Source organism: Tachysurus vachellii, chromosome 4 (genome assembly GCF_030014155.1).
Source record: "Tachysurus vachellii isolate PV-2020 chromosome 4, HZAU_Pvac_v1, whole genome shotgun sequence".
Classification (NCBI taxonomy): domain Eukaryota; kingdom Metazoa; phylum Chordata; class Actinopteri; order Siluriformes; family Bagridae; genus Tachysurus; species Tachysurus vachellii.
Genome location: NC_083463.1, coordinates 20303211 through 20316915, shown reverse-complemented (window position 1 = coordinate 20316915; position 13705 = coordinate 20303211). Strand labels below are relative to the sequence as shown.

Genomic DNA, 13705 nt, shown 5'->3' with positions numbered 1-13705 from the left:
TTGTTGAAGAAACATAAAACATAAATACATTTTGTCACTGATATTATTATTATTATTATTATTATTATTATTATTATTACCACCTAATTACTTAAACCCTAGTCATGGTGCGACCCAACACTGCTTGCTTGATCTTTTTTTTTACTTGGGAGGTGACAGAAAACCGCAGCCATGTATGAAAAGCAAATTCTTTAGCCATAAAGTAAAATGTGATGTGAACTGCAACCACTTTGTTTTGACTAGACACAAATCAAGCAAGCCACAAAATAAACCACAAACTAACTGTATTGGGACCATCTCTAGAGGTGGCCTGAGCATGGTTCACTTATGGGCTACGTTAGATGGGCTCATTAGTGTCTTCACATGTGGATAAAAATGTTGTCATCATTCTAAGCATTCTAAGCATTCTAAGACCACTTGGAACGCTGAATCAGTTAGAGAGAAAGCACCTTTATTTATCATTGTTTTCAAGGTACCCTTTTTTCAAGGCGAGTGACATGAATCTTGTGGCACTTTCTGTCCACAGACAAAACAATGACTGGAGGCTATGTGTTTATTAGAATCTTCATACAACTCCCAACATATGCATACTGTCCCTATTGAGATGCATACATCCAAGGTGTGAATCATCTTGGGCCACACAGAGAATGTGTATTTGTGTGTCAGACATTGCCAGTGGAAAGGCATCACCACTACACCAAACGAAAAGAAGGGTGTGAGAGACACAGTCTAAAGCTCTGTCTATATTATCAAGGAACATTGTGGCTAGCATTTCACTCACTTTCTCATGTCATACATTCATTTACATTCCTCAGTCTCTTTCATGTGTAGATCACTGAGCTCATATGCAGAATAAAATCTCTTCCAGGTCTCCCTGGTGAGATCTCACGGACAGGGAGGAAACTCTCCTCTTCAAAGATGCACAGTGATAAATGTGTGGAAAGCCTTGTTGCATTAGTCTAACGTGAGCTGTCGTCTGGAAAAACCATTACGTCTCACTGTTACTGGCCTAGTCTAAACAGTTAATGTAATGACCAGGATTAAACACCTCCTGTGATCTTTCTGCAGCCTGTATTGTGCAGTGTGAGTGTTTCATTGACATGGGAGAGCAAAAGGGAAGTGTTTCTTCTGCTCCTCCAAGTTCCTCATTCCAAAAATCTCACTTGTGCCATTACAAAGGGGCACTGTGTTTGACTCCACAAACATAGCTTGTTGCGAAAATAAAGCTGACTGGTGCAGATGGGACCGGTTGTACTGGTTTGTGTGTAGTATATGCTATCTCAGGACTATGGCTTCCCTGTTAAAAACTTAGCCTTTCCCATCTGTCCACCTTGGCATGAGGACGCCCTTTGTGTTTGCCTTCAAGAGGACCAGGCTTAAAATTTGCCTAGTCAGCATTAGGATTACTGTTTTTTTTTTTGTTTATAAATGATTTAGTTACAGTGTAGATGCATGTATTTCAAATGATTAACCTTAACTTTCAACCTAACATTACAGCAAAACATCACACGCATGAATGTAATCAGGATTTGAGTGTGTTCATGTATTGATCAGTTTAGTATTGGCAACTTTAGACTCGTTGGCTAAGCGGTGTGATACATCTGGGCACAATTATAGGAGAAAGAGAGGTGGAGACCGACGTGGTGGACATGTCTGGGGGTGTCGCCCACACACACACACACACACACACACACACACACACGAGAGAGAGAGCGGATAGATTACTTCTCTGACTAAACCGTTTGAATGGAAGCGTTTTGAATTCAACTCCAACCGTCGGATTTAAATTTGTGGGCCGAAGATGAGCGCACGTGCTGACGTCCATCCCATAAGGCCGCGTATCAACAGGACCGCGTTACGTTTCATGTGAGTAAAACGATTTTTTTTTTTTTGGCTTGAAATAAATGTGTTCACAAACTCCACGTACAGCAGCGTTAAAGCACTGTACGTCCACGCCTGCTTTCACTGAACAGACAAGCGAAAGGCAGACTTTTACATGTAGGTACAGTACCGCAGTGTTGTCTTGTTTTTTAACGTTTTTTTACATCTTCTGCTCTTATGACACTTTTCTGTTAAATAACTCGATTTAGGACAATTGTTTGATTGTATGCTTTTCTTTGAATGATTATGCTTGTGTGTATAATTTATATATATATATATATATATATATATATATATATATATATATATATATATATATATATATATATATAAAATCAGCTGTTATACACTGCAGTCTTTCTGTTTGTTTAAGCCGTTATTATAATCACAGCGGTTTCATTGTTTACATTAAGTTAGAGATAAAGTGTAACTGTACAGTCTAGTTTCACTTCTCCTTACAATCTCGCTCTATACGTTCATTTTCCAAATGGGAATCTGGACACAGCTCTTCCACTGGATGTGGAACAGTTAAGTACGAGTTGGAAAATGTCTAAATATGACTCCTGTAATCTGTTTTTTTTTCTTTTACCTTTAGTGACAAGAGCGTTTTGAGCTTCTATAACACCATTCAGAAACTAATAACACCATGAGATGGGTTAATATATTGAACTCAACATTCATTTTGGGTTAGTTACATTGTTGTGTATGAATGCTGATAAATGAATGATACTGATAAAACTTTCTAAGACTGAAATGTCACAATGTACATAGGAATAAGGAATAAAACGCTTGCTGTTAAAGGAAAATCATTCACAAGGGGATGGTGTGATGTGGCATGATGCGAAACACCCCATCATGGATTACTGCCCTGTTACAACATGCCTCCAATTGTTTTACTGCCCTTATACAACGTTGATTTGCTCATAAGTATGATTATGAATGTAGTAATGAATGGGATTTATAAAACATTTAATGCTACATGTAATATTGCATTGCAGAACCTCCATAAGACAAGTTAGTTCCTGTTATCAAATGTTAACGCAGTTGTGCAATCAGTCAATCAATCACTCTCTCTCTCTCTCTCTCTCTCTCTCTCTCTCTCATAGTTAATAAGACAAAAATATAGTTTGTCATCTTACATACAGACATTTTGAAGATTCTTGAAAAACCTGCTGAACATTGCAAAGCACTGACAACCAGAACTCCTTTTGTAAATATTTGACGGACATTAACTTACAAAAATTCACCATTTCAATCACCATGCTTTTCTCTTCTTTAAGCCGTTTACTATTATGCTTTGATTATGCACCACGTCTGCCGTAAAAGTGACAGTGAATGAGATGTTACTGAAGAAATGATATCGTATTAGAACGAGCACATTCATATAATTAGATGCCATTTTTCATTTAATTGTAACTGGATTCACTGTCAGATCTGCTTTTATATATAATTATCTTCTGGGTCGAGAATTCGGTAGCACTGTGATAGGAAGCTTTATACAGACCAAATGTAGGCACTTACTAGAAAATATTGCCTTTTAAATACGAACAACAGGTGTGTTTTGTTGTTAATTGGGATTCATTTACTACCATTTCCATAATTTTGCTGACACCCTGTAATTTAGGGTCTCTTTGATCCTAATGTTAACCTTTACGGTATCCTGGAGAGTTCTTATAAACTTCTGGAGAGTTCTTACATTACTGCACTAATCATTGAAGTTCAAGTACTTTTTTGTGTCTTAGAAAGATATTTTACAGCTTGGACTTTAGCTTACTTCAAAGAGGCAAGCGTAGCAGATTTGATTAGTTTGAGGAAAACCAGAGAGCAATTCAATGGCAAGGCAAGTTCATGTTTAAAATATCGCAGGTCAGGGGAAGGCTAAAGTTGGATGTGCACTGCTAATTAGAGTAATTCTAATCTTTTAGATATGGGTTTCAAGATTTTTTATGAAGTATAGATTTTCATGTTTGTCAAAGGAGGGTGTTTAAACTGACTCACTTTTGGCTTGAAGGATGAAAGGTAGGAGTTGTCCCAAAGCCCCTGGTGTTTTTGGCATTGAAATTGAACTTGGGAGGGGTACAACACACTATAATAATTACACCTATCCTCTAGCCAATATTTCAAACCCAAACAGTCACCCCACTCAGTCATTTCTCATTTTTTAAAGTCACAGAACAAGTATATAACTCAACCAGCCAACTTGGATCCAATCCAGCAATAACAATAGCTAGATTTTTGGGGTCAATTACTGCTGACCAACTAACTTTCCTTGTCTGTCAGTCTTTGTTTCATCTTACAGACATACATCTAAGCTAGCTGAAAGCGAAAAGTCTGAATTACTACCACACGCACCCCAAAAGCCCATTAAAAGAAACATTGCCACTACATCACCAGACAGCCCCCTTAGCTGTCTGTTGACCATTTTTCTCTAGGCAGTTAGACTTTGTAGAATTATGGCAGACTAAATTCAGTATTTAAATGTGCACTTCTCAATTTCTTTTAAGCTTCCTGAATTGAGTGCTAATATTCCAGTTTTAGAAGAAGAACCAGTTTTATAGTGAAGTATTTGTGTTATGAGTTCTCAATCAATTTGTTAACTTTGACCCCTCTGTTTACTGTGTTATCACTATAATACACTCAGTTGTGACAAATCTAAACTTAACGTCAATCTTATTTGCAAAAACTAATGTCAAATAAATCAGGAAAAACAATCTCTTTTCTACTTTAAAGCGACTGTACATCACCTTGGCATTCCCTTGCTCATCTGTTTTCCTTCAGATCGGTGTGTGGTAGACTGGTGGCCTTGTGGCAATCACTGGAAATCTGGCACTGTTTTTCACAGCTGTGTAAAGGCAAAGTGAGATTTTTTGGATTGTCACAAAGTGGCGAGAAATAAATAGTCTTCTGCTGTGTCTTAGAACCCAGTGTAAAGCTGTTGGCTCTATTAATATGCCTGAAGGTTTTTCTTCACGTATTACTACATATAACATAATGGCAACAAATAGGCCCATATTAATGGCTGCAATAGAACATTATTAAGTATTTGTACTACATGTGAGTAGTGAATCTTGCTGACACATTGCCTTAAAGTGTGTATGGCTACAAAGTGCCACTCTTGCATTTTCAAAGAGTACAAATGGAAAGCTCTGTGGAAAGGGAATAAGAAATGATGGTTGTTCTTGCACTGTGGCTTTTGGAGAGCCATACAGCTACAAAGCTGTCTAAGCATGCCCATTCTCTCCCCGGTACTCACAACCTGTGATTAACACTAACTGCTGGCTTCTTAACTCAGCCTTCCAAGATTCACCAGGATGTTTTTGTCCTCCCCCAGCACTTTGGCACATCCAGTTCCCCTTTTTCCATTGGTGAAGACCGTGCTTAGCCTGTAACCACTGAGCAATTTGGGCTCTGCAGGGGGGATTTGCAATCCCCATGAAATGCTTATTGCTAACTATAGATGTCAAATTCAAATCAGAGACATTTAAAGAAATGAATGAAAAATGTAATGGAGAAAAATTGGGAGTATTCTCCCATGCAGAAGACTCCAACATTTCATGACGATGCAGATGGAGCTGTTCACACTCAGGGTAGATCCACAATATGCATATATGAATGAAATATTATCCTGTTTTGATAAATCAGCAGGGTTGAAATGTTGTGGATTAAATTTTTGCTCAGTGTGAATTACAAAAAGACTGTGTTCTTCTTTATTAGTAGTTTTGTAATGTCTTGCTCAGAGCCAAACATAATTACAGTGACAGATTGGGCAGTTAAAGTGACGCTATTTAAATAACAATGATGGCTGATTTGGAAAATTTCACGATGGCTGATTTGGAAAATTTCATTATGTTGTTGTTAAAAATACTCATTTTGTATAATTTGTTTCTGCTCTTATTAATCGGTTTAATGCACATGAGACAACAGAAATATTGAGCAAATTATAAAGATTATGGGTGTTTGGAGTACAGGCCAATGAGATTTTTGCACCTGTGCTCATTGATTTTGACAAAGATATTGCTGATCTGCTGTTGTATTTATGGACAAAGTCTATATATTTATATATACCATTGTTGCATTGCTAGCACTGTGTGTCAAAGTATCGACTTTGAGGTGATTTTATTTATTTTATTTGAAAACACTTTATTCTCATGCTATTACAATAGGCCAGGGATTAAGAGGGCGGTTAGTACAGCAACAAAAGAAGATACAAAAGTCAAGTAGAGGGATTTTTTAAAAATATCTCCTAACATTTCTGTTAGGGCTTTTCACTAGACTTTGTGTTGCTCCAAAATCTAGAATTTATGCACATTCTGTCATAAGAGCATTAGTGAGGCCAGGCACTGATGCCAGGTGAGGAGGTCTGGGGTGCAGTCAGTGTTCCAGTTCATACCAAAGGTGTTCAGTGGGGTTCAGGTCAGGGCATGTCAATGGAGTTCTTCCACTACCACTACACAGAGGCATTGTCATGCTGGAACACGTTTGGGCCTCTTAAGCCCCTTTTCCACCGAGGCAGTTCGAGTGCTGGTTCGGAGCCAGAGCCTAATTTAGAACCAGTTCTTTCTTTTTCGACAGCCAAAGCACCGGCTCTGAACCAGGAAAAGTGGTTCTTAAGTAGCACCAAAACGCCGCTGGTCTAGACTTAAGAACCGCTTGTGTCAGGGGCTGTGGGCGGGGCTACTGTTAGCGCATTTGATAATGTACCTTAAGTATACTAATGTTTAATACACTTTTACTTTACCGCGATATGATACATTATCAGCACACGATAGTAAGTAGCTACATGCTAAGGCTACCTTTTTACTGTGTTAATGATAAAATAACATTATGTACTTTCTCGATAACAACCTCCGTTTATACAGATTACATGGAGCTGCACGTACACGTTGGATTCGCCGCGTTTGGATGCTAATTTAGGTTCACAAAGCCATGAGCATTAACAGTAAAGCAACATCCGCCATTGTTGATGTGTTTGTTTTTGCCGCTGCTGCGCTAAAGTTGCTGGGACACGTGACACGTATACAGTGACTTTAGACTCGGCTCTGTGACGGCTCTTTAGCCGGTGGAAAGACAAACCAGTTCTTAGAAGGTTCGCCAGTGGAACCAACTTTGAACCAGCACCAGCACTAGCTCTGAACCAGCACCCGGTTCTTTTTGGTGGAAAAGGGGCACTAGTTCCAGTGAAGAGGACTTTTAATGCTATACCATACAATCACATTCTGTAAAAAAAAACAACACATGGGTGTGATGGTCAATGCATAAACCTTTGACCAAATAAATGCTTGAAGAAGAATGACGTTGTTAGTCTTTGTTGAAGACCGCTACCTACCCGGATCAAGTTGCAATAGTCCATTCTTAAAATGCAAAAGGACTTACAAGCACCGGATTTGCCCCTGTGGAGGAAAATGGCCCGATCCTCCTGTTGCTTTAAAGGCAAAACCTGTATGATGGTGACAGATGGTGACCCTGAGTTTCCAGTGAGATCACGAGATTATGTGAGATCCATCTTCAGGGATATCCACCAGCTCAGCCTTGCTGGGGTTTTGTTTCAGGTGATGAGCTGCCAGTCATGACAGTCATTACCAAATATTGTGAGCTCTGAGCAGAAACATGAGTGTCTGAGGGAAGAAAGAAGAGGATGAGTTTGGGTCACCAGCATAGCAGTGGTATAAAAACTGTGTGAGGATATTACCTCACTGAGATATTGAGTATTCCGTGAGAGCAAAAGAGGACCCAACACTGAGCCTGTGGAAAGTCTGTATGGAACAACTGTGGACCATCTCATCAAATTTATCCATGGATGGCAGTTTCATGATATAGGTATATAGGATATACCTACATTTATTTCTGCTACTCACTTAATTCACTCAGTTATTTGCATGGACATTGACAACCTAGCAAACTAGTTCCAGACAACGAAGCAGTATATCATCAGACTTCTGATAAATGTAGTCCTCAGGTAGGTGTCACTGGCTGCAGGATTATTGGAGAAATTCAATTAATGCAAATTAGCAGTATTGCCATTTTGTTGGACTCATGTTCTCGAGCAGAGGGGAGGTGGTAGTAAAAAGTTTCAGTATATGTCACAAATATTTTCTTGAAAACCTTTTCACAGGTCATGATTGATCGCTGATGACAATGGAATTGATAATAATAAAACCCCAGAGAGAGAGAGTGTGTGTGAGTGAGTGAGTGAGAGAGAGTGAGAGAGAGAGAGAGAGGTTATACAGCAATGTCTACAAACACAAAATAATCAGTGTATAAAGGAAAGGGTGAAGCAAGATAAAGCAATCTTTTTTTAATTGGTAAGTCTACCAGAATCCTGAGACTTGGCTGTGCTGTTTAATTTGATTAAAGATAAAGGATAGCTAAAATTATGGTTAAATATTTTTTTCTCTGATTTTAATGGGAAAACAATGGAAAAATCAGCTGTAAAATAAGGACATTTCAATTTAAACAAATGGAAGAATGTCAGATTGGACTGTCTTGGACTTTGTTATTAAGATACTTGAAATGTATATTTATTATTTTTGCTTCTTATTTTCCCCTGAATAATTAAATGTATTTCCCCAAAATAGAAATATATATTAATATATGTCAATATTTTCAATACGATTTTTTTAAATGCATTATACCAATTTATTATACCACTCAAGAGCCACATGAACAAAGCATCTCAATAGGTGTAATTTCATGTGTAGGACTGGACGGCATACACAACAATTGCATATTATGATAATGTTGTGTGGAGTGGTCACTTATATATTACAGGTTACTGTATTATTAGTTTTGCAAAGTTGCAATGTTGAAAAACATTGTGCTGCTGTGGGTGTGTGCGCGTGCGTGTGTGAGCTCACCTGCAGGTGTGTGTTGGGTATTATGCAGTGTGAATCATGCCACTCCCATGCAGGGCAGTGGGTAAATCCTGCCAGTCTGATTAGCACCAGCCAGATTGTCCTTTTTCAAACCACATGGACACCCTGCTGGCTGAAAACCCAGACAGGACAGTGGAGCAGCATTGCCTTTCACAGCCAGTGATTTTTACAGCCATCTCAATGTCACAAAACCTCATTCACCGTGCGATTATTCATGTTGCATGTAGTTTGCTAATGAATTGGAAGAGTGCTCTGTCTTTAGCATCCTGTCTGCTGCACATGTCACTTCAGGAGCAGCTGGGGGCTCAGCATGACTGTCTCTCAGTCTGGTCATATTCAGAAGATGTCTGATTGTTTAAGAATATTTTTTATGGCCCCTGGAGATATTACAAAGTAACGTTCACCTTTCGTATACTTCTGAAATTTGTTTTCCGGAGATTGCAAGTGAAAATCAACCTTTCTTACTGTTCTAGCATAGACAAGATGTATTTGTTGTCAATTAAAACTTGATCAACTCTATTTTTTGTCTCTTGCTTTATCTCTCTGTCCCTGAATGTTTGCAGGTGGGATGAGAGCAGTTCAATCAGTAGTGGTTTGAGTGACGGCTCCGATAATCTGAGCTCAGAGGATCTGAATGCAAGCTCCTCACTGAACTCATTACCCACTACGCCAGTCGGCTCCCGACGGAACTCTTCTGTCATGGTAGGTTTTCTCTGAACATTTGCAAGTCACTCTTCTACACCAGTCCTAATTCATTTCTTTTAAGTTTGACTACAAAAATATCCTTCTTAGCTTGTGGGAATACCTTCAATATATCCCAATTTAGTAATACTAAACCAAATATAAGATTTTGTTACTCATTTTAAGCCACAGTCTTGTTTTATTCTAGAAAGAAGCAAATATCTCTTAGCATAAGACACATGATGAGTTATACAGTCTGTTAGCAGTGGGTATGAAGGACCTTTGCTGCTCTGTGGCTGAACCAGTCTGGAGATGAAATTACTCGACCACATAGTCATATGTTTATGCAGGGTTGGAAGACATTTGATTATTAGCATGTTACTAATGTTGGGAAATGTTCTTGTTATCACTTGTAACTATAGCTCTGAAGACGTGTTTTCCAGACCAACGCCTTATTTTTTTCACAGGCTTAAACTTATTACAAAAAAATGCAGCTTGTTATGTCAATGAGAGAAACCACAAAGCTCTCTCTGTCCTCAGATTTTCCAGGAACTGCCTTAATAGGCAACCCCTTACAGAAAACGTACCTGTATCAAAAATAACACACATTTTTTTTATTCTTTAAAAATTCCAAAAATACAAAAATTTGGTATTTGAAATTCTTTTGAAATGTTATTTTTTATTGTCTTTCATAAAAGGTGAAATTTAGAAATAACAATGTAAAAAAAGTTACTATATTATATATTATTATATATATATACTACTTATATAGTACTATAAAATGTTACTATACTAAAAGGTATTATAGAAACAATAATGTATTTGTTTAATCTATATAAATGAATTAATATAATACTTTAATTTACTTTGCAGTTGGTATTCTTGCCAGAAGTGCTGTTACAGATAATTAGTCAGCTTCTGACCAATCAGTTTTGAGTATTCAGCAGTGCCATGATATAAATATCTTCCATGGGACAGTATTTTTGCAGATAAACTAAAAATACACTCAAGATTATTGAGGTCTTACTGTCTGAATCTTACTTTTAAAAAAGCTAAATATTATGACATATCCTGGAAATATTATGTCATAAATATGATATTTTTATCCCGTCACATTGTCTTTAGCCCCATGCAGTTAACACAATATACCAGTAACTGTATATAATTTGCAGAGCATCATTCAGTAATGTGTAACCACTATGTATATGCACACTGATCACCTTCTGAGGAACATTATACTAAAAATAAGTTTTGCTCCCGAAAGAATCTCAGTTGTTCATGGCATGGATTACACAAGATGTTGGAAATGTTCCTTTGAGATTCAGCTCCATGTTGATATGATTGCATCAGGCAAATCATGCAGATTTTCAGGTGTCCTCTCATGCTGTGAATCTTCTGTTTTACCACATCCTAAGGTATTCTACTGCATTCGGATCCAATGACTTCCAAAAAGAAAGATTTTGAAACAACTTTTTAACATGGAATATTATCATGCTGTTGTGTGTGAAAATCCTAGAAAAGCAGGATTTCTAGAAATATTCAGTACCTAGCACAGAAAGTCATGCCATGGGCAAAATCACATATTACAATTTTTCCCAGATTTCGATGGTTGATGTGAACATGATCTGAAGCTGCGGGCTCACATCTGCATGATGTTATGCTTTACACTGCTGCGTTTCGATAATTGCATGAAGGAGCAGGTGTGCAGATGTTCCAAATAAAGTGCTCAGTGAGTGTATATACAGACAATAAAACAACCAGAGCGTTGTTAAACAGTGTTTGTGTATGTGTTTAGAAAAAGGTCTGATAAATTATAGGCATAAATATCGACTTCTGTCCAAACAGTTTCATTTATTATTAGTTATTACTCATTAAAAAATTACAAAAAATTACATCCATTGATTAATTTGAAGCCATGTTGCATAATCAATGGAGGGGAACTTTTAACAAAGTGTTATTTTGTGTACTGACATTGGATTTTCTCGGTCAGAATGTAGCCTTGGTTTTTGGTGTGAATTTACTGCTGTGGTTAGGAACATTCGTTTGTGTTAGTTTATGGTTCATATATCAAAGTTCGTTTGTCTGTTTCAAGTTCATCTCCGACGCCAAAAATAACAACCAAAAATCATGCAAAACAGAAGTCTGATCAAATGAGATTCCTGGCTTTGCTTTCCTCTATTTGAATTCGGAGAATCTGAATCATATTGCATAATTGCTTCCTGGCTTGAGATATATGCTAAGCAGCGTTTACTGAGATCTTTGCTCAATATGCTGGAAATTATATAACAAGTGCAGATATTCAGGCTCAGCAAGGAAAGAGGAAAAAATAAAGTCACATTAATAGACTTGCAGGGTTGGTTGCTATGGTGATGTGGCCTGCTTGAGATATTATCATATGATGGATACATGCAAGCTTTTATGGCACATTCTAAAAGAAAGGAACGCAGATTTTGGCATTAATGTTGATGCCTATTGTAGCATATGATGTTCACATTTGTCTGTATTTTTCAACCACTCGCACTGACAGGTCAATAAATGGCAATCACATATCTTCCAGACCCATAGATAGCAGGTAGGGTTTCATTTGCTTCAAGAGCTTTGAAGCATTCCTATCTGACTTTTCCATGGAGGAAAGCTTTCTTGTCAAGTGAACTAGCATATGGCGGAGTCGTTAATATTTCAAAGTATATTATTATCTTCAAGTCATTATGGTTGAATAGTCACCTAATTTATTTGACTGCTGTATTTGTGTTTTCCATTACAGCCTATGTGAAAATATAATATCTTGCCATGTTTCATCATTATCATACCATAGAACACACATGGCTAAGCAATAAAGTTACTTTACTGCTTATCCATGTAGGAGACTATGTGGCATTTTCCACACATTAGTGGATAATTTTGATTCCAGTGATTTTACTGGTATGTTCATTCAAGTGCATCTTCTGTGTTTTTTATGCATGTTCACACACAGTCTAAATACCTGAGGTTAGACCCAGGGCTGGTTGTGATTGTTTGGGGGTTTTCCCAAAACAATTTGTGATTTGTGCATTTCCATACATCACTTTTGTGCATAATGTTTTATAGAAAGGTAAGACCTGGGTTCATTCACGCTGAACAACACTAAAGTGTTGAAGAACAGTGCTTTCTGGATATTTGGGATGTAGGGAAACTCCCAGGAAACCCTGCAAAATTTTGCGTACAAGAAATTTTGTCATGCAGGCCAGCACGAGGCATTCGATGTTCAGAATGCACTTTATCATCATTTACATTGGACTCTCACTATCAGTAGTGAATAAGTAGTGTATTCCCAGAGCAGATGGCTTTTACACCAGACCATCATTTTCAAGTGGACCAGGCCAGGGATGAGTTATGTGAAAAAGCTTTCACACTTCGTCAGACCTACTAAACTTTTAGTGCAGACAGCCTGGGTGCACAGTGTGACAAAATATTAGCCAAGATGATATGAACAAGAGAAACAAGAGTAGTCTTGGTCTTAGTCGTGTGTGTGTGTGTGTGTCTGTCTGTCTGTGTGTGTGTGTGTGTGTGTGTGTGTGTGTGTGTGTGTGTGTGTGTGTGTGTGCGTCTGTATGTGTGTGTGTGTGTGTGTGTGTGTGTGTGCATGATCTGAAATAAAATCAAAGCAAGTGTATCGCAGTTCAATGTTATCTAGTAGATACACTGAATGATTCAAATTTTATTTAAATATATTGAATATACAGAATGAATGAATGATTGTGTGTGTATTTCTGTGTCTTCTCAGCTGCGTACAGATGCAGAGAAGCGCTCTCTGGTGGAAAGTGGTCTTGCTTGGTACAGTGAGGACAAGGCCCTGCAGAAAGCAGACAGTGGAGCCTATGATACAGGCAGCCTGAAGACTGAGTCGTCCAGCAAATACAGAAAGAGTAGACCAGCAGAGGGCGCTGTGCAGGAGAAGACCGCAAGACGAGAACTGAAAAAGCCACAGAGCCTGGGACAGCCAGGCAGTTTCAAAAAGGGCCAAAATCCTCCAGTTGGCATCACATCTCCCATCACACACACATCACAAAGTGTGCTGAAAGTGGCAGGTGAGAAAGAGGGCTCAATTTCATCTTACTGTTGTTCCAGTTGTTTTCCAGTTACATGCACTTTTACATTATCCAAAAAGATGAGATCAAGTCCTCTTCTGAAAGTGCATAATAATGCATGCACACATACACACAAACACACACCTGCACCATTGTTGCATTCCTTCTCAATATCAAAGCTTTTCCCCCCATGTCTTGATGTTA

General features: G+C 38.1%; 1 protein-coding gene across 6 annotated transcripts in view; it reads left to right on the top strand.

The window, feature by feature from the left end:
- nav1b (neuron navigator 1b) overlaps window positions 1–13705 on the top strand; it is a 69469-nt gene that overhangs the window by 34213 nt on the left and 21551 nt on the right. For 4 of the 6 annotated variants that reach the window (XM_060868269.1, XM_060868270.1, XM_060868271.1 and 1 more), the window contains 2 exons: window positions 9317–9455; window positions 13198–13501. In XM_060868269.1, coding sequence (XP_060724252.1) covers window positions 9317–9455; window positions 13198–13501 — 443 coding nt within the window. Of the gene's footprint in view, window positions 1–1449; window positions 1867–1965; window positions 1999–9316; window positions 9456–13197; window positions 13502–13705 lie in introns of those variants that run through there. The other 2 variants (XM_060868273.1, XM_060868274.1) reach the window with 2 other exon arrangements.